General features: G+C 68.7%; 2 protein-coding genes across 2 annotated transcripts; both read right to left on the bottom strand.

The window, feature by feature from the left end:
• Window positions 1–245: 245 nt before the first annotated feature.
• Window positions 246–1,358, bottom strand: APLNR (apelin receptor). The gene has a single exon (XM_075712957.1). The coding sequence runs from the start codon at window positions 1,356–1,358 to the stop codon at window positions 246–248; it is 1,113 nt and encodes a 370-aa protein (XP_075569072.1).
• A 4,564-nt stretch (window positions 1,359–5,922) lies between these two features.
• Window positions 5,923–20,365, bottom strand: TNKS1BP1 (tankyrase 1 binding protein 1). Its single transcript, XM_075712187.1, is given in 18 exon segments — window positions 5,923–5,983; window positions 7,739–7,905; window positions 8,113–8,252; window positions 8,356–8,488; window positions 8,756–9,086; window positions 10,167–10,874; window positions 10,945–11,035; window positions 11,320–11,817; window positions 11,820–12,522; window positions 13,100–13,381; window positions 13,383–14,060; window positions 14,062–14,118; window positions 14,120–14,401; window positions 15,224–15,296; window positions 16,103–16,748; window positions 16,953–17,068; window positions 17,878–18,012; window positions 20,343–20,365. Coding segments are annotated over 18 exon segments (5,124 nt in total).
• Window positions 20,366–20,591: the final 226 nt, after the last annotated feature.

Genomic DNA, 20,591 nt, shown 5'->3' with positions numbered 1-20,591 from the left:
AAAACTCATTTATTTGTCACAAAATCCAAAGCTCTGTGGGTGCCGGGGGGAGCCGCCCCTGCCCGAGCCCCCCAGGGGCTCCTCCCAGGGTCTGCCCAGCCCCTGCCTCAGTTTCCCCTTCCCACGAGCAGGGCTTTCCAGCCGGGGGGGTCCCCAAAGCAAGCCAGGCTCTGGGGCGAGGAGGAAGTGGTGGGGTCCCCCCAGGGAGACCAGCTCGGGGGGCACGGGGGGTGGATCGGGGAGGGTCAGGCGCGGAAGAGCGTCTCCTGGGTGGCAGGGTCGAGCTTGCCCCCCGGGGCCGGCCCCCCCTTGCTGCCGGGGGGGTGGCTGTGCCCTGAGGAGTAGCTGGCCGAGCGCTCGGTCCCAGGGCCGGGGGTGCGGCAGCAGAGGAGGGCAGCGCAGGCATGGCGGAAGCGGGGGTCGAAGAAGGCGTAGAGGAAGGGGTTGAGGCAGCTGTTGATGTAGGCGATGCCAGTGCAGTAGGGGTGGAGGTTGTTGAGGAAGGTGTGGAGGCTGCAGGACCACGGCAGCACCTCCAGGTCCATCAGGACGTAGAGGGTCTTGACCAGGTGGAAGGGCAGCCAGCAGCCCCCGAAGGCGGCCACCAGCACCGTGATGATGGTGAGGAGGCGCTTGCGCTTGCGGGGCCCCTCGGCCCGCTCCCGGTGGAAGTGGCTGGCCACGGTGCGGGCGATGAAGAAGTAGCAGGTCAGCATGACGGCGAAGGGGGCCACGAAGCCCAGGGCGGTGGAGGAGAGCCCCAGCCCCACCTCCCAGGCACCCTCCGTCCCCGGGGCGGCCAGGCCCCCGTAGTCCATGTAGCAGGTGATCTTGGTGTCCCCCCCCAGGGCGGCTGCCCGCCGCAGCACCAGGGCTGGCAGGGCCAGCAGAGCCGCCAGCGCCCACAGGGCCACCGTGGCCACCAGCCCGCTGACCCGCGAGCGCAGCTTGGCGGTGGCCAGGGGCCGGACGATGGCCAGGTAGCGGTCGAAGCTCAGCCCCGTCAGGCAGAAGACGCTGGCGTACATGTTGACGAAGACCAGGTAGCTGCTGACCTTGCAGGCGGCCGTGCCGAAGGGCCAGTGGTAGCCCAGCCAGGCGTAGGCGGCCCACAGCGGCAGGGTGGCCACGAAGGTGAGGTCGGCGGCGGCCAGGTTGGCGATGAAGGTGTCGGCCGAGCGCCGGCGGTCCCGGCCACCCTTGAAGACGGTCCAGAGGACCAGCCCGTTGCCCGCCGTGCCCAGCAGGAAGACCAGCAGGTAGATGGTGGGCAGCAGGGCCAGCGAGGGGCCCCACTCGGCATACTCGCACTCCGTCTCGTTGTCCCCGTAGGCGTAGGCGTCCGTCGCCTCCTCCATGCCGCCGGCCGCTGGGCTCAGCTCAGCTCAGCTCATCCCGGGCTCACCGAGCTCCTCCAGCCCTCTGAGCCCGGCCCAACAAATCCCACCGCGTTACCTCCCCTTCCTCCTCCTCCTCCGCCCTCCTCCTTGATGTGACGGCCGGGGTGGGTGGACGGGGGCAGCCCCCGTGGGAAATTTCACAGCTCCCCCTCCGCTCTCCATCTGGCTCCTTCCCGGGGGGTTTTACCAAGCTCTCACCCAAGTGTCAAAGCGTCAACCCCTGAGATAACCCCCGTCCCCCCCGCCGCAGGGTGGCTGCCTCCCCAGGGATTTCGGTCACCCCGCCGGCTCCCGGGTTCGGCACGGCAGCTCGGGGCAGCAGCCTTGGCAGGGCAGGGGGGGCTCAAAGAGCCGGGCAGGGGGGCTCGAAGGCCGGGCAGGGGTCCACCACCCCTCAGGGTCCCGATTTGCATTTGGGATTTCACCTTTGGGGTGCCGCATTAGGCGTTTTTGCATCAGGGCGCTGCATGTCAGGTTTTGCGTTTCACATTTGGAGGGTTGCGCTGGGCGTTTTGCAGTGGGGTGTTGCACTTGGGGGGCTTCGCATTTGGCATTCGGGATGTTGCATTTGGCGTTCGGCATTTGGCATTTTGCACTTGGGATTTTTACATTTCGCTTCCAGGGTTTTGCCGTTTGCAAACAGCCACGGCACTGGGAGGGTCCCAGATAGCCAGGGCCCTATTTCGGGCATGATGTGCTGGGGAGACCTTTATGCGTTTACCAAAAATTGGGGAGGGGGAGCTCCGGGATTCACCCCCCACCCCCCCCCCCCGAAAGACCATTTTAAGGCATTGTCTGCTGAAGGTGATTGGGAGCCCTCACTGCTGGTTCTGTGCTGGCTTCGCTGTCCAGTAAAGGAGCCGAACGCAGCAACGCCTTCAGCTGAGCCAAGAAAGAGGAAAAATCACCCCAAAAATAAAATATTTGGAGGGAGCAGGAGGAGGAGGGAAGTCCCCCGCCACGGTGGGGCACGGCTGAGCCGTGGGACGAGGTTCTCCCGCCGGGGCTGAGCTCTCGCAGTTATGGCTTTGGGGAAAAGCACTGGAGAAGCCGAGAGGGACTTTGCAAAAAGCGAAGTCCGAAAAGCCGCGAGTGCCCCGGGAGGCCAGGAAAAGCGTGGGGGGGGGCTTGGGCTGGGCCAAGGAGCCGGCGGAGCAGCGGTGCCTTTCGCTGTCGGGATAGGTGACCCATGAGCGGAACGGGCTGCCAACACGGCACGGTTAAACCGTGGGCACTGGCGCGGTGCAGGAACCGCAGGGGTGGGGGCCGGGGGGGCACAGCCACCGCAAGGGCAAAACCCCCCGCAACCCCCGCCGGCGCAGCGGGGCCCTTTTGCCGGCAAAGTGGTGTGAAGAAAGGGGGGGGTGGAATTTGGTGGCTGAAATAGGGGGGCAGCTCGAAGGGGTCTCCAAAATTAGGGAAAAAAAGGAGCGGTACGGGAGGGAGAGGGGCTGGGAAATGGGGTTGCAGGTCGGGGAGCCCTGGAGGGGTGGGCACAGCAGCCGCCAAACCTGAAGGCATCAACAAACCAGGGCTTAATCGGGCTGGAGATACCGAATAATTACACATCCTAATGACCTGGGACAGCCCGCTTGGAAAGCGCAGGTTAACCCTGCAGGGCAGGGTGCTAAGGCCAGCAGGGCTTGAGAAAAATAAAATAAAAAGCTGCTAAAAATGGGCGCATAAATGTGATGGCTGCTGATTTCAGTTAAAACCCGAAGTTTGTTTAAAGAAGGGACGGACCCCCACACAAAGCGAGCCCGATGAAGACGTTACTTAAGCCTATTAGCTAATAAATGGAATAAAACAGGGAAATAAAAGAAATGCTAATTAGACCCTTGGTATCGCCAGAAACTGCTACAAAGGGAGATGTTCCAGCCTGGGTAACGAAGATCACTATTAATAACGATCTCGGCTATTTTTATGTTCCGTGGGTAGCACAGGAGAACAGGTAACCCTTTCCAGCCCCGCCACGGCGATGCCTCGCCGAAACGCCGCCGGCGACGCTGGGGGGTCCGAAGGGTCCCCGGTCACCCCCGTCCGCCTCGGCAGCGGGGACAGCTCCGCTCGTGCGCGGTCCTCGGTGCCAACTTGGGTTTGCCGTAGCCACGGGTGGGGGGTCAGTGGCCGGGGCTGGGCGAAGGGCCCCAGCGCCACGGCTGTTATCAGCGGTGGGGCGGCGGGGCTGATAACGAACGCCGTTATCTGTAACGCTGTGAGGCAGCAGGAACGCGGCCGGGGGGTGCGGGACGCAGTTGGGGGGGGCTCAGAGAGGAGACGCTTTCCCTGCGGGGCAACGGGCTGCCCTCGGGCGCCTGCAGCCCTATCCCGGATGGTAGCAAGAGGTTCCGGGGACCGTCCCTCCTAATCCCCAGGGACTGAAAAAAATCCAAATCCCTCCTAATCCCCCCTCCATGGGGACGGCGGTGCAGAGCCAAGCCCCCCCCGTGCCTGCGGGGGCCGTGGGACGCGCACGGAGGGAAGAGGCTGAGGTTTCGCCGGGGCGAGCGGGGGGCCCTCAGACCAGCGCACGGCGCGAAGCTTTGCCGGGGAAAAGTTGAGGCCGTCGAGCGTCGGCCGGCTTCCTCGGCTGGGATCCGTGCGACACGCGCCAGGCTCGGCACCCCCCAAACACATGGCGGGGCCAAACACGGGACGGGGGGAGAGCGGCCACCCCTGGGAGCGGTGACCGTCCCCGTGGTGTCCCCCTGCGGCCCCCCTGGCGCTGGAGGGGTGTGAGCCCCCGCAGGGGGTCGGCACGGGGGGGGCCGAGCTCCCGGCGCTGCCCGGCACCCCTCACCAGGAAGGGCAGCGTTTGGCTTTGCCGCGAGGTGGGATTTGGTGACTTCCTCCGAAGCCGGCTGGAGTTACTCACATCCTACCAGGGAAGCAACAACTCCTCGGCTCCATCTCTCCCTCTGGATCTCCGTCTTTCCGTCAGGCTGTTGCCGGGAAAGAACAGCCTCAGGGTCACTGCAGCCAGGCCTCGGAGGGGCACGTGCCCAAAGAGCGGCCATGGCAGCAGCTCGGCTCACTGACCCGGCCGAAAACCGAGGCGGGAGGGACGCGCGGGGCACCCGCCGGCAGCACTTCTCCTCCGGAGGTTTGTGCCCCAGCGCAGCGCAGGGCCGGGGGATCCCCCCTTCCTCCGCGGCCCAGCCGGGGAGCCCGCGGCTCTGCTCCCTCCGCAGCCTTCGCTTCCGCAGGAGGGAGGCCGGGCCGCTCAGCGCGCTGGGAGGTTTGGGGATGCGGTGGCACCTTGTCCCTGCTCTTCCTCGGGGGGAGCCCTGCGCCGCAGCAGGCGGGTGGGCACGGAAGGGGCAGGATGGTGCCGTTCGCTCCAGTGCGGGCAGTTTGCGCGGGCGGGCAGAGGCAGAGCGGGGGTGCTCAGCCGCCCACGCGGGAGTTGGGGTACACACGAGGGGCGGCTTCTGCGGAGGGACGCCGTGTGTGCGCGGGGGTGTGGGGATGTAGGGGGCACGGGGCCGTGGGGAGGAGCGTAGCTGCGGCAGCAGCGCGGTGGGTGGACGCCTGCGTGGGCCCACGCAAGAGGGTCCGCCGTCGCTGTGCGTGGAAGCGCGCACGCACGCTGCGCCTCTGCGGGCACCCACGGGTGTCGGGGGGCACCCAGGGACCAGGGGGGTGGCATTTCTACCCCACCCAAACAGGCAGCACCCAGGGGTGCCCTGCACCCCAACCAGGCTGAGGTGGGGTCCCCGGCCCCGGCAGCAGGCAGGGCACTGCAGGCAGGGAGCTCCTCCTGGTGGCAGTCCCCCATGCCATGTCCCCCTCTGCCCCACGGGGCCCCCCCAGGGCCACCCCCCGGGCTGAGAGAAGAGCCAGGGTCCCCCCCCCGAACCAACCAAAGAAGTTTTATTGTCCTGGCAAAGTGGCACCAAAATCCTGACCTGTTGCTCTTTGTCTGGAGGGCGATACAAGAGCAGGGGGCAAGGGGCAGGGAGCAGGCTCACTGCCCATCCCCCCAGCCCCCAGGGACACGGGGACGAGGGGAAGGGGAAGGGGAAGGCTGGGGGAGGCCCGTGGGCCGAGGAGGGGGGTGGAAGTGTTGGGGAGGGGGACGGGGACCCTGCGAGCATCGTACAAAGTGCATAGATGTGTGAGTGTGTGTGCCGCCGCGGGGAGGGGGCTGGCCTGATCCTGGGGACGGCGGCCGGCGGCCTTGGGGACGCGCAGGAGCCTGGAAGAGACACAGCGGGGAGAGGCGGGTGAGGAGCCCGCCGGGACCCCCAGCCCCAGGGGTGACCCAGCCCCAGGGGGCTCCCTCGGCCAGAGCAGGCAGGAGGGTGCTGCCCATCCTGGCAGCCTGGGGACATGGGGACACGCTCCCACCCAGGCCACCCTGTCCCGCACGTCCCCCTCGGGCCCCCCGGGACACCCAGCCCCAACGTGGGGAACATGGGGAGGGGGAGACCCCAGCTACACCCTGCCCCGGGTGCTGGGAGGCTCCAGGGTGGGCTGGGGCCCGTCCCGCAGTGTCCCCCCGCCTCCCGCACTCACCCGCTCAAGGTTTCTTCTTTTTCAGCTTCAGCGCTTGCAGCCAGTGTGGGGGGGAGGCATCAGACCTGGGAGGTGTTGGCACAGCGTTGGCACGCGCCCTCGAAAACACCCCCAGCGCCCGACCGACCCTCTGGGGGAAGAAGCGAGAGGGACCCCCAGCTGATCGCTGCTCCCTGGGGCGTTGGGGCGGGCAGGGAAGGCAAGGGAAGGCAAGGGAAGGCAAGGGAAGGCAAGGGAAGGCAAGGGAAGGCAAGGGAAGGCAAGGGAAGGCAAGGGAAGGCAAGGGAAGGCAAGGGAAGGCAAGGGAAGGCAGGCAGGGAAGGCAAGGGAAGGCAAGGGAAGGCAGGCAGGGAAGGCAAGGGAAGGCAAGGGAAGGCAGGCAGGGAAGGCAAGGGAAGGCAGGCAGGGAAGGCAAGGGAAGGCAGGCAGGGAAGGCAAGGGAAGGGAAGACAAGGCAGGCAGGGAAGGGAAGGCAAGGCAGGCAGGGAAGGGAAGGCAAGGCAGGCAGGGAAGGGAAGGGAAGGGAAGGCAAGGCAGGGAAGGGAAGGGAAGGGAAGGGAAGGGAAGGGAAGGGAAGGGAAGGGAAGGGAAGGGAAGGGAAGGGAAGGGAAGGGAAGGGAAGGGAAGGGAAGGGAAGGGAAGGGAAGGGAAGGGAAGGGAAGGGAAGGGAAGGGAAGGGAAGGGAAGGGAAGGGAAGGGAAGGGAAGGGAAGGGAAGGGAAGGGAAGGGAAGGGAAGGGAAGGGAAGGGAAGGGAAGGGAAGGGAAGGGAAGGGAAGGGAAGGGAAGGGAAGGGAAGGGAAGGGAAGGGAAGGCAAGGCAAGGCAAGGCAAGGCAAGGCAAGGCAAGGCAAGGGAAGGCAAGGGAAGGCAAGGGAAGGCAAGGGAAGGCAAGGGAAGGCAAGGGAAGGCAAGGGAAGGCAAGGGAAGGCAAGGGAAGGCAAGGGAAGGCAAGGGAAGGCAAGGGAAGGCAAGGGAAGGCAAGGGAAGGCAAGGGAAGGCAAGGGAAGGCAAGGGAAGGCAAGGGAAGGCAAGGGAAGGCAAGGGAAGGCAAGGGAAGGCAAGGGAAGGCAAGGGAAGGCAAGGGAAGGCAAGGGAAGGCAAGGGAAGGCAAGGGAAGGGAAGGGAAGGGAAGGGAAGGGAAGGGAAGGGAAGGGAAGGGAAGGGAAGGGAAGGGAAGGGAAGGGAAGGGAAGGAAGGGAAGGGAAGGGAAGGGAAGGGAAGGGAAGGGAAGGGAAGGGAAGGGAAGGGAAGGGAAGGGAAGGGAAGGGAAGGGAAGGGAAGGGAAGGGAAGGGAAGGCAAGGCAGGCAGGGAAGGGAAGGCAAGGCAGGCAGGGAAGGGAAGGCAAGGCAGGCAGGCAGCTGTGGCGCCGGCTGGGGCTTTAAGGGCTCGCTCCCAAGCAGTGTTTAGGGTGGAGCGCCCCGGCTCTCCAGGCAACGGGCCCTGGGAAAGCAGGGCCCAGCAAAGCCTCCCTCCGCGCCCAGCTCCATCCGGGCCCAGCCCAGCCTCTGCTGCCTGCAAGCGCCAGAGGCACCAGCCCGGAGAGCCCCAGCGCCCCTCGGTACCCCTTTACACCTCTACAGCACCCCCAAAATCCTCATGCCTCTGGGAAAACCCACCCTCAGTACTGCTTCAAGCCCTCGATGGGGCACTGGACGGGGGTAACAGCCCCCCGACACCTCCCCCACCCTTCAGCACCCTCCCTGCACCCCCAGCGTGGGCCTCATCTGTCCCCACATAGGCCCCGAGCCCCCCTTTCCCAGCCCGGTTGCTCCCCAAGCCCGGCCCCGAGGCGCAGCCCTCGCCTGCCCCCAGCACTCACCCTGAGGACTTCTCCGGCTTGGGGGGCAGCGCCAGGGGTTTCCCACTCAAGCCGGGGATCTTGCAGGACTTGGAGCGCTGCACATGGGGGTCCTTGGGGGGGGTCGCCTTGCTGTCCCCCGGCAGTGCCCCCTCCTCGGCCGAGCGGTTTCGGCCCCTCAGCTTGGCCTGGGGCGCAGGGGAGCGAAGTCAGGCTGGCACAGGGTGCTCTGCCCCCTCCCAAATCCTCCCACCGCCTCCTCCCCATCCCTCCGCGCCTTTGGCCCAATCCCCCCAGCCCCAACCTGCCTCAGTTTCCCCTCCCCTTGTGAAACCCTCCCTTCCAGCTGGCCGGGAGGCCTCACCCCACTCGCTCGGGGTCCCGGCGGGCCCCACCTTGAGGGCGGAGGTGTTGAGGCCGGGGAAAAGCGGCACCTTGACCCCCTTGCTTGATGGAGACGCTCGCACCCGCCGGCTCTTGGGTTCTTCTGCTGCCTCCTCGTCAGAGGATGCTGCTGGGCGGGCCGGACAGGGCTCTGCGGGTAGGACACGGGGGACAGCGTCACCGTGAGACACCTGTGCTGAGGACAGATGGCCCCGTGGTCCCCCTCCTGTTGTCACCGTCCCATGGGCTCTCACCTGTGGAGTCCCGGAACATCCAGCTGTCCCCTTCCGAGGTGGCCCCAGGGCGGAGGGCGGGCGCCCGGTGCCTGCGCTTGCGACCCAGGTTGGCCTTGCTGCGGTACACACTGCTGTCCAGGACCTCTGTGTCCTGCAGAGCCGCAGGGACAGGTCAGTGCCCAGCAGCGGGGAGCCCCGGGACCCCCGCTCCATCCACCCAGCACACCCAGAGACCCCCACAACAGCAGAGGGGGGGCCCTGAATCCACAGCCGGCCCCTCGGAAAAGGCTAGGGCCAGAAGCTAAAGCCTGCATCCCCAGGGGGGACAGGAACAGGGCCCCCAGACAAGCGTCCCTGTGACGACCGGGCACCCCCAGGGCCGTACGAGGGGGCTGGATGCTGCCCCCTCCCCACTCACCTCCAGGAAGGTGAATTCCTCCCCGGCGTGATCCGTGGGTCCCTCAGGCTGAGGGACGCCCAGGAAGAGCCGTTTCTCCTCCCAGCTTGGTGGTCTCTTCCCGTCCGGGTGGTCTGAGGGGGTTTCTTGTCTCTCTGTGTCTGGCAGGGTCCCGCCAGCAGCCTCCAGCAGCAGAGGGGAGGCCCCGGGGCCCGGCGGGGCAGCGGCTGGCGCGGGGACGTCCCTCTCCTCCTCGGTGGGGCCGGGCGGCTCGCGCCGGGGGGACTCGGCAGCCGGGCGGTCAGCCGGAGCATCGCCCATCATTGCACTGGGGTCCAAGAGATGGGTGCTTCTGCTCGGGGAGACAAGAGCCCAGAGTTGCTCCAGCTCCAGCTAATGCAAGCCCTTCCCCTGCCCTGAACCTCGCTCCGTCAGCCTCCAGGGGAAACTGAGGCATGGGGAGGGACAAACGTGAAGTCAGGACAGGCCTCGGGTGTCCAGGACTCCCCCCCATCCGCCCAGGATGTCACACCAAGGGGGTGGCAGCTCTGGGAAGTTTCCCCCAAAGCCCCTTCCCAAAGGCTAGGGCAGAATTTGGGGTCTTGGGTGGGCAAGGAGGCTGTCAGGCTCATAGGGGCCGCCGGCCAACTCTGCCCCTTGGGGCAGGGGAAGGGGTCAGACCCCCCCGGTGGGGTCACCGGCCCCCAGGAGGTGGCCAGGGGGACCCCAGGGACCAAGGGGCCCTGAGGGGCAGGAGGAGGAGGAGGGCCAGGGCCACCCGGGGTGCAGGAAGGTGCTGGCAGCAGGAAGCGGCACAGCTCCGGGGGAAGGGGGCGGGGGTCCCCACTGCCCCACTCAGGATGACCAGGCTGGGGTCTTCCCGAGGCCCGTGGGGCTTTCGCTTCCCTCCTCCCAGGATCCTTACTTTCAGGCAGCTGGAGGGAATTTATCATTTCGGGAATCCCCAGCAACATCAGCTGGCTGAAATCAGGGTTTCCACATCTTGGTGAAGCGGTAAGGGCGCGGGGCTAATTCTGCCGCTTTTTTGGGGGGCCGAGGGAACACCGGCATTCCCCAAACTTGGTGCACAGCTCCCCACGTTGGAGAGAGACTGGCACAAAAAGCCCCAAAGGCATCATCCCCTCCTGGATCAGCTCAAGACGGCAGATCCTGCTGGGACAAGTTGAAACCCAGTGCCTTGAAAAGTTCCCGCTCCGGTTGCGAGGCCGGAGGCTATACGGGGAAATGTGGAGGCTGGGGAAGAGGCGCTCCGGCAGCCCAGGGCCGGAGACAGCAGGTCCCCCAGCTACGAGTGAGGCGCGGTAGGACGCCAGCGCGAGGCCCACAGCGTCGGAAGCCCCCGCCGCAGGATGGCCCAAAGGGGACGGATCCCTCCCTGGGGCCGCGCCGCCACCGCCAGCGCCCTCCTTACCCGTCCGCCGAGCCGGCGTCATCTCCCGGGCTCTGCTCCCCAGCACCAAAGTCCCGGCTCCGGGCCGCGCAGCGGGCGCCGAAGGCGCTGGCCCACTCCCGGCGCTTGACCTCAGCGTCGCGCAGCTCCGCGCTCCAGCCGGCTGCGTCGAGGTCCTGGCTCCAGCCCGGCTCTTCCACCCCGGCCTCCCGGGGCTGGGCAGAGCTGCCCGGGGCAGGCAGGCTGCCCAGGCCCTGATCCCAGGCCGTCTGGCCCGCTCCAACCCCGCCGGCATCACCAGTGCCCATGCAGCTGGTGGCATCCGAGGTGCAGAAGGAGAGATCCCTGTGCCAGTCTCCCAGGGGCTCCTGCAGACCCCCGGACCTCATCCCACCAGCCCAGGACATGGAGCCATCGGACGACGCTCCCGCGCTGGAGGGATCTGGCACCCACTCTGTCCCAATGACGCCAAACTGGTTGTGGTGCTCGGCTCCTCCAAGCTCTTCAGCCCAGTCCCTGCTATCGGTGGTACCGCGCTCCTGCCGGTCGGCGCTGCCCCAGCCGGGCTCCTGGCCCGGGGGATCGGGGGCACAGGAGCCAGACAAGTCATCTTTCCTGACACCAAAAGCATCGGCCAGCTCGGTTTGGCCAATGCTGCACTCACCGGCCCAGCTCAGCCGGCCAGGACTGAACTCCGTCTCTTCCTTTTTGGTGTTTGTAGAGCTGTAACTCGCTGGCCCAGGTTGGTCTGCTGGGGCTGAACCCGCTGTCCCGGGTCTCCACGTCCCTGGTGCCATACTCATCATCCCAAGCTCCTCTGCTGGGTTTGAACCCACTGTCCCGGGTCTCCACATCCCTCGTGCTGTATTTGTCATCCCAGGCTGGTCTGCCGGGTTTGAACCCGCTGTCCTGGGTTTCCATCTCTCTGCTGCCGTACTCACTGGCCCAGGCCAGTCTGCTGGGCTGAACCCGCTGTCCCGGGTCTCCACATCCCTCTTGCTCTGCTCATCATCCCAGGCTCCTCCGCTGGGTTTGAACCCGCTGTCCTGGGTCTCTATGTCCCTGGTGCTGTGCTCATCATCCCAGGCTGATCTGCTGGGGCTGAACCCGCTGTCCCGGGTCTCCATGTCCCTGGTGCTGTGCTCATCATCCCAGGCTCCTCTGCTGGGTTTGAACCCGCTGTCCTGGGTGTCCACATCCCTGGTGCCGCGCTCATCATCCCAGGCTCCTCTGCCAGGTTTGAACCCGCTGTCCTGGGTCTCCATGTCCCTTGTGCTGTGCTCATCATCCCAGGCTCCTCTGCCAGGTTTGAACTCCCTGTCCCGAGTCTCCATGTCCCTCATGCCATGATCATCATCCCAGGCTCCTCTGCTGGGTTTGAACTCCCTGTCCCGGGTGTCCACGTCCCTCGTGCCATGCTCGTCATCCCAGGCCGGCCTGCTGGGGCTGAACTCCCGGTCCTGGCTCTCCATGTCCCCGCTGCGGTACTCGCTATCCCAGGCCGGCCTGCTGGGGCTGAACTCCCGGTCCTGGCTCTCCATGTCTCGAGTGCTGTACTCACCAGCCCAAGCTGGTCTGCTGGGGCTGAACTCCCGGTCCTGGCTCTCCATGTCCCTGGTGCTGTACGTGCTGTCCCAGGCCGGCCTGCTGGGGCTGAACTCCTTGTCTGGGTCCCGGTGTCCCCAGTGCTGGATCTGCCAGCCCAGCCCAGCGTAAAATCCTTATCCTTGGTCTCGGCATGCCTGCTGCTGTATTTACTGGCCCAGTCTGGGCTGAGCTCCCTGTCCTTCGCCTCCACGTCACCGGTGCCGTATTCACCAGCCCATGTAGGCGCGGTCTCCCCATCCCGGCTCTCCGGGTCCCCGGAGCTGTACCGGCCAGCCCAGCTGGGCTGCCTGGAGCTCGGCTCCTCGTCCTGCTGCTGCTGGCCACGTCCCATGCCGTAGCTGCTCCAGTCAGCCTTCCCAGAGCCGCCCTCCTCCCTGCTGCCTGCGCTGTCCAAGCCGTAGCCTGTGCCCCACTTGTGTTTGCCGGCACTGAAGTCTTGATCCTGCAGGCAGCTTTCCCCTGCGCCGTGGGATTTGGACCAGTTGCTGCAGCCCAGTCGCACTTCCCCCGTCAGCTCCGTCCCTTTGTAATCGCTGCCCCAGTCCCTCCCGGCGCCGCCGAAGGGCCCATCCTGCCGGTCCCCATCCCTGACGCTGCGGGTGCTGTCCCAGCTTGATTTGGTCCCGAACTCCTGGTCCCGCTCCGTCTCTCCAGGCCAGTCTCTCTCCCTGGCCACAGGCTCAGGGGTCCAGTCGAAGGCGGCAGCCTGGTGACGTGTGCCGATGCCGAATTCACTGCACAGGTCCTTCCTCGACCAGCCGAGCAGGTCCTGGGGGAAGAGGGTGAGAAGGGGGGAGAGGGGGTTAAAGCAGGTCGCGGTCCCGGCTCGCACAGCACAGAGGGGAGTTGGAGGGGAAAAGCCGGGGGTAGACACCCTTGGATGCCTGGGGGATGCAGCACAGGCAGGGCCCCCTTCCCAAGGGGACGCCAGATCCTGCCACCCGCCCTCCCCGCCCCACGGGGCCCCCCATTCCCGGGCCGGGCGCTGCTGGGGGTACTCACGGCCGCCGCGCCCACCCAGGGCCCTTCCCAGCCCGGCGCCTGCCGAGCCCTCCCCAGCTCGTCCCGCAGCTCCAGGTTGGCCAGCAGCCGCCGGAGGATGGCCATGGTCCCTGACTCGCCGGCCATGGCTCCCCAGCGGGCCCCGCACGCGGCGGCGGCCGCACCCCGGCTCTCCCTGGCGGCACGGCACGCCGCCGCTCAGCCTCCACCTGACCCGTCCCACCGCCCTACGTACGCCCGCCGAGGCCCGGCCCTGCCGGAGAGGAGCCCAGCGCCACACCGACACCGTGGCCCGGCATTAACCCTTGCGGCCGCGGAGACGCTCAGATCCCACACCCCCTTACCTCCGGCACCTCCGCGTCCGGAGAGCCGCGCCCCACGGCGTGGGCCCCGGGCGACGCCAGCAGCTCCGTCAGCCAGCCCGGGTCGGCGTGGGGATCGGGGCCCCTCGAGGATCCTTCGGCCCGGCCCGGCCCGCCGGGGCCCTGCAGGCTTACGGGGCAGTCGCCCGCCGGTGCCCAGGCTGCGTCGGCCGCGGTGGCCGGATCCGGCGGGGCCAGATCTGGTGGGGCGGCCTCGGTGAGGAGGCTGGGCTGGGCGGGGGGCTCGGGCTCAGCTGGGTCCCCAGTCAGGCTCCGTCACGCAGAGAGGGGAGCAGGGCACGGTAGCATCCCGCTCTGCCTCTCCTTCCTCCTCCTCCTCCTCCTCCTCTGTCGAGCCCTCGGCCTCTCGCCGGGCCACGGGACCCCCCGGGCACGGAGCCCCCTCCGCTCCCCGGCTGCTGGCCACCGCAGGGCTGGGCCCTTCGGGTCTGCCGTCCCCCCGGGAGCACGGGGGGCAGGGGGCCGGATCCTCCCCATCCGACTCGCCTTCCTCGGACAGCCCCGAGTCGGCCGTCTCCCGGATGGGGGACCGGGGCGGGGATGCTAGCCACCGTGCCCCCCGCGCCGGGAACGTCCACTCGAAGGACTGGGAGAGGCTCCAGCCAGACTCACTGCCCAGGGACGGCTCTGACGGCGGGTCCCCGGGACGGGGCAGAGCACTCAGCGAGCCCCCCAGCTCCCCCATGCCCTGCCCCGCCGTTGGGGGCTGCAACACCCCCTCTGAAGAGCGCCGGAGCCCCGGGTCTCTGGCAGGGGGAGGGGGACTGAAATCAGGACCATCGGGGGACTGTGGGGATGCTGGGGAGTCATCAGGTCCCTCCGGGGAGCCTGGGGGACGGGAGGGTGGTGGGGGGTCTGGGTACTCTGCGGCAGCCTCAGGAGAGCCGGGGGGGCAGGTGACTCTGGGGGGCAGTTCGGGAGTGCCGGGGGGGGCTGGCAGTATCAGGGGATCCCTCTCCGGGAGTGTGGGGGGAGCCGGGGGGAGCGGGAGACGCCAAGCCGGGGTTCGGCTGCAGCGGAGGGAGCACCCGGGGCCTGGATGGAGGCGGCCGAGACCTCGGCCAGAGGCCGAGCGGCAGGGGATTCGGGGGAGCCGGGGGCCAGCGTGGGGGAGCCGGGGGCCGGGAGCTCTGGGGGGGCATCGGGAGAGCCAGGGGCCGAGGCGGAAGGCTCGGTGGGCTGGAAAGGAGCTCCTGGGGCTGGGCTGGCGGGGGGCCGTGGGGAGCCAGGGGGTCCGAGGGCGCCTGGCTGGAGAGAGGAGAGCTGCAGAAAGAGCCGGGGGGGGGGGGTGTCACGTCACTTGAGGCACCTCCCAGGCATCACCCACCCCCAAATCACAGCCCCCTCTCCAGTGAGGGTCCCTCCCGCCAGCACCCGCTCCCCAAACCCGAGGCAGGCGGTGCCCACGCTTCCGACCCGCGCCAGGCTGCTTCCTGCGTGACTCAGCCGGGGCGGCTCCCATGGCCCTCGTGCCACACTGGGCAGCGCCCTGAGCCCCCCACTGCTGCCCCCCACTGCCTGCCCCCCCCCAAGCGCCCACCCTCTGGCAGCGCAGAGACAGATGGAGAGGAAGAACCGAAGCAGGAGGAAGTAAAAACACCCCCAGCCTGGACCCCCCCAACCCACCGTGGGGCTGGGCACCCCTCTGCCAGCGTCACCCTGCCCAGCGCCGGCGGGGTTAGCCCCCCTCACCAGGGTGCCGCTGGCCTGCCAGCCCCGGTGCCACCGTGGCCTGGTGTCCGGGTCACTGCCCCGAGCACGGCGGGAGAGGGGGATTGGCGGGGAGCCCGAAAAGGGCCTGCCCTGCCACATACCTGCTGGGTCACCGAACCCTGGCTGGTGACTCACGGCTGCTCCCTGCCCACGCCTCGGCAGCGGCGCTGGCACACGCCACCCCCTCCAAAATAACCTGGCCCCGCGCCCGGGCGCCCGGCTTCCCCGGAGGAAGGGGCGGTCGGCACCCCAAAGAGAAAGGAGAGACACGCACCCCGCAGAGAGGGAGCCCCGGAGGAGACAGGAGAGCCCCGAAGGAGAGAGCCCAGGAGCGGAGCTGCCGCGGCACGGGAGGGCGAGGCGAGAACTCACGTCAGGGGGGGAAGGCGGCCTCCGGCGTCCGCGGGGGTCCCCGGCACAGCTCGGGCCGGCTGGGGGGGAGCCGCTGATGGAGAGAAACAGGGAAGGAGGATAAATTCCTCCCGTGCGCCTCCATTCTCCTCTCCCACCGCCCACCGAGGCGCCTCCCGGCCCCAAACCACCGGCTCTGACCACAGGAGGATAGGGTCGGGCGAACCGCAAGAGGCCCTTCAATCACTGCAAGCGTACCCAAAACCAGCACTGAACTACCAGCGAGGGTTTTGACTGCAGAAGGGAGGGAGGCAAATCAGCCGCAATCCCCTTTCCGGAAAGTTTTCAGTCCTTTGGAGTTTCTCACACTTGGGTTTAAAATATCCCCCGTCTCGCTCTCACAGAGGTGCCCGGCTTTCGGGAGCATGGCCAAGGGCTGGCTCTCACCCAGGACATCCTGCAGCCAGGAGTCCCACAGATCTGCCGGCTCCCTCCGCCTTGGCACGGCCCGGCAGGAAAAAAAAAGAAAAAAAAATAGCAAGGGTGGGGAAAAAGGGAGCATTTCCCTGGGCCGGGGCGGGGGGGAGAGACCCCCTCCCCGTTATTCCCAGCCTCGGGGCAGCCCCCGTCCGGGCAGCGGGCCGGCCAGATGGCTCGCCTCCCAGCCCTCGGGGGCTGCAGGCGTGGAGGTAGCTCCTCAACCGGGGCAGCCCGTTCCTGCGGTCTGAAGAAACCGCCCGGCGCTGCGGCGGCTGCCCCGGCCTTCCCACGGAGGCAGCTCAAGGCGCTGCCTGCTTAGGAGGAACCCCGGCCTCGTGCCGGCGACCAGACCTCAGCTCCGTTATTCCCATCCCCGCGGCCTCTTGTCCCCCGCCCCGGGGTCGGTCCCCGGCCCCTCACCTCGTCTCGGCAATCGGATGTCCGTCGTCCCCTGTCCCCAGCTCGCCCACCGTGGGTTGGGGCGTCTGGTGGGCTTCGCCAGGGGGGGCTCCATCCGCCTCCCCGCTGAGGCGTCTCCGGAAGGCGGTGAAGGTCTTGGAGCCGAAGCGAGAGGAGGAATCAGGGCAAAAGGGCAAGAGCCGGGCTCGATCCGGGCTCCCCGGGCCCTCCCTGCTGTCCATTTTGGCCAGGATCTCCTCCACGGTGGTGCCTGGGAATCGCTCCGGTTTGGACGCCACCGGCACCGGCGTCACCTTGAAGGGAGCAGGGCCTTTGCGAGGCGGGGTTGGCGGGGCGGGGGGCACTTCCTCGCCAGGGGTTGAACCCGAGTCCTCAGCGGCCGCGAGCGGAGGGGACGGGAGCCCCTTCCCGTTGGGGGTCTCGGGTGACTTGAGGGTGAAGGAGGGGCGCCTGAGGGGCCCCCCGGAGCTGCCCCCACCGTAGGGCTGCGGCCCTGCCAGGCGGTTCATCTTCTCAGCAGAGGGCAGCTCCGGGCGAGGGTGCCGTGGCCCCGGCGCGGGGTGCGGCAGGGAGGGCTTGGCGGGCACAGCCGGCTTGGGCAGCACCCGGGGTTTGGGCCGGACAGGCGGCTTGGGGCGAGCGTTGCCTGCAAGAGAAGCGAGGAGAGGAGGAACGCTATGTTGGAGAAGCACCGCAGCCCTGCTGGGCTCCCCAGGGAAGGCTGGCGGGGCACACCGGGCCGAGAACAGATCTCAGGCGCCAGCCTGGTGTCCCTAGGGGGGCTTTCCCAGCGCAGACCAGACCGGCAAACCCCCCAACCCCGGCTTCTCCCACCCCCGTAGGGACAGACCTTTCTCGGGGCTGCCGGCCACCAGCCCAGCCCCCCCGGCGCCTGCGGCAGAGGCGCAGGGCAAGGTGGGGCGCAGCGGCTGCGGCTGGGAGGCCATGGCGAAACCGGGGCCAGAGCTCGGTGGACACGGTGCAGGGTCAGCCCCTGAGGAGAGAAAAAGGAGGGAGAAGCGTTTCGGGGAGGGCCCCTTCGCCCGGGCTCTGAGGCCGGCGGGATGCAGCGGCAGGCAGCCGCCTCCTCCGGCCACGCTGCGCCGCGGTACCAACCTCCCAGCCCCGTGCCAAACCCTCGCCTCCACCTGTGCCGGCACCCGGACAGCGCACCACACCGCTACCGCACCGCCAACCCTCTCTTGGCCAGTACCACCCTTGGTACCCCAGCCCCGGCTCGCCTGCACCAACCGGGCACGGGGCGGTAACCCCAAACACGGCGACAAACCCCCCTTCTGCCCGTACCCCCTCACGCCCATCGGTAACGGCGCGTACCCCGCCCTCATTCACCTGGACCCGCTCCCGCACGCCGTGAACCCCCCAAACACCACACGCTTCCTCGTTTACCCATACCGGCCCTGCGCTGGCCTGCCCCAGCACCCCAACACACGCACGTACGTCACCCCCACCGACCCCTGCCAACCCCCCCAAACACCGGCCCGCGCCCCGGTTTGCCCCGGTAGCAGCATCAGCCCTCTGCCCTGCACGCCAGCCCCGGCCGGCCTGCGCCCAGCCCTCGCCGAGGCCCGCAGGCCCTGCCAGCCCCCGGCCCGCCCGTGCCAAGCGCCGGGGCTGCGCCGGGCCCCGCCGGGTGCCTCGGCCCCCCGCAGCCCCGGAGGTGCCGGCCGGGCCCCCGCTGACCCCCGCAGCAGCCCCCCGCCACGCACCCCGGCCTCCACCGCCCCGGCGCAGGGGCCGTGGGGTGCCCCGCTCACCTTCCCCGCAGCGGCCTCATCTCCGGGGTGGGTCGGGGACACGGGTGGGGGGCGCGGGGTGGGCGGGGAGGGGGGGGTTTGCCGTCCCCACGGGTCTCACGCTGCCGCCGCCGCCGCTCCCGTGACTCACCGGGGCTGCGGGGACAGGAAAAACCCGCTCGGTGCCTCCTCCCGGCCCTGCCCTCCCCTCCTCTCCCCGCCTCGCTCCCTCCTGCCCCGCCGGGGTCCACCCCCAGACCCCCCCCCCCGCCCCCCCGGCCCCTCCGCTCCACGGGGGAACCGGCGTCACGGCCGCCCCAACCCACATCTGGAAGCCATCGGGCCCCGTTTCCCAACCCCTTGGCAGCTCCGGGATGGTGACGAGGCCTCGCTCCCCGCCCCGGGATGCGGGTCCGTCCCGTTCGTGTGTTCCGTCCCGTGTCCCACCCCCCCCCCCCCGGCCAAATCCTCCTCCGGCTGGGGCCTGCTCCCGTTGCCCCGGCAACGAAGCCCCCGCTCGAGTAGCTGGGTAGGCCGCAGCGGGGCCTAGGCCAGTTGCCGTGGCAACGGAGCCCCCCGCTCGATTTTGGGGACGGGGGGAGAGAGCGGGGACGTTGCGCCCGCCGGGGCCGAAGCCGCGGGGGACCCGCGGCTTCGGTCCCGGCGGGCGCAACGTCCCCGGTGAGGAACTGGGTGGGGGGATCCCGGTTTCCCTTAGGCCCAGCCCGGCGGAGCGACCCCCACTCACCCACCGCCGCCGCCGCTGCTGTTGTTGCATATTCATGAGCGCGCTCCCCGCCCCGCCCTCCCAGCCTTGGCCACGCCCCTTTCCCCCCCTCCCTCCGCCAACCAGCGAGAGCGGAGGGCCAGAGCGGCCCCAGCGCCGCGTGGCTGGGCGGACCACCGAGAGGGGCGGGGCTAGAGAGGCGCCCGCTGACCATAGAGACGGGGGGGGTAGAGGGGCTCCCCCCCCCCCCCCCCCCCCCCCAGCCCGCCCCCGCCTGGCTGCCGGGGTGCGGGGGGTGCCAGGGTTTTGGGGCGGGGTTCCCCCGCCATGCAGCAGCGTCCTGCCCGCCCCACGGGCACCCCCTGCGCCCCAGGCCCTCCCCGGCTGGCAGCCCGCCGGCTCACAGCACCCTGTGCCCTCCCCGCAACACCCCGCTGCAACACATGGCCGGCTTGCAGCACCCTGTGCCCACCCTGCAACACCCCGCTGCAACACACGGCTGGCTCGCAGCACCCTGTGCCTACCCTGCAACACCCCGCTGCAACACACGGCCGGCTCGCAGCACCCTGTGCCCTCCCCACAACACCCCGCTGCAACACACAGCCGGCTCGCAGTACCCTGTGCCCACCCTGCAACACCCCACTGCAACACACGGCTGGCTCGCAGCACCCTGTGCCCTCCCCACAACACCCCGCTGCAACACACAGCCGGCTCGCAGTACCCTGTGCCCACCCTGCAACACCCCACTGCAACACGCGGCTGGCTCGCAGCACCCTGTGCCCTCCCCGCAACACCCCACTGCAACACGCGGCCGGCTTGCAGTACCCTGTGCCCACCCTGCAACACCCCACTGCAACACGCGGCCGGCTTGCAGTACCCTGTGCCCACCCTGCAACACCCCACTGCAACACACGGCCGGCTTGCAGTACCCTGTGCCCACCCTGCAACACCCCACTGCAGTGTACAGCTACCTGTGGCACCCTGTGCCCTCCCCACAACACCCCGCTGCGGTGCACAGCTGGAGCGCAGCACCCTGTACCCTCCCCACAACATCCCGCTGCGGCGCACAGCTGGAGCGCAGCACCCTGTACCCGCCCCGTAACACCCTCCTGCAGTGCACAGCCAGCTCACAGCACCCTGTGCCCTCCCCAGCAGACACCCCAATACAGTGCACAGCGCCCTGTGACGCCCCAGGTCCTCCCTGCCCGACACCCAGCTGCGGCACAAGGCTGGCTTGCAGCACCCTGTGCCCTCCCTGCAACACCCCGCCATGGTCTGCAGCACCCCATGCCCCCCACACAACACCCAGCTTTGGCACACAGCCTCCTGCAACACCCCACCATGATGCACAGCTTCCCACACTACCCCATGCCCTCCCCACAACACCCGGCTTTGGCACACAGTCTCCTGCAGCACCCCGTGCCCTCCCCACAACACCCTGCCATGGTGCACAGCTTCCCACAACACCCCGTGCCCTCCCCACAACACCCGGCTTTGGCACACAGCCTCCCACAGCACCCTGTGCCCTCCCCACAACACCCTGCTTTGGCACACAGCCTCTCACAGCACCCCATGCCCTCCCCACAACACCCCACTGCAGCGTACAGCTTCCCACAACACCCCATGCCCTCCCCACAACACTCCACCACAACATACAGCCTCCCACAACACCCCGTGCCCTCCCCACAACACCCCACTGCGGCACACAGCCGGCTCGCAGCACCCCGTGCCCTCCCCACAACACCCCGCCTCGCCGTACAGCTTCCCGCAACACCCCGCCATGGCGCACAGCCTCCGGCAGCGCCCCGTGCCCCCCAGCCCCGGCGGTGCCGGTAAAGGAGGCGCGGGGGGAGCGGGCAGCCGCGGCCTCGCCCCATCCCCACGGGGCCGGCTCCCCGCAGCCCAGCCGGGAAGCGGCCGCCATGGCCGGTGGAGGGGAAGCGTGGCTAATCGCATCAAGGCGGTTCCCCCCGCCACCACGGCTCATCGGGGAGGTGGAGAAAACCCC

This window comes from Pelecanus crispus, chromosome 6 (assembly GCF_030463565.1).
Source record: "Pelecanus crispus isolate bPelCri1 chromosome 6, bPelCri1.pri, whole genome shotgun sequence".
NCBI lineage: Eukaryota > Metazoa > Chordata > Aves > Pelecaniformes > Pelecanidae > Pelecanus > Pelecanus crispus.
Note: the sequence above shows the minus strand (reverse complement) of the source record. Positions and strands in the feature narration are given on the sequence as shown.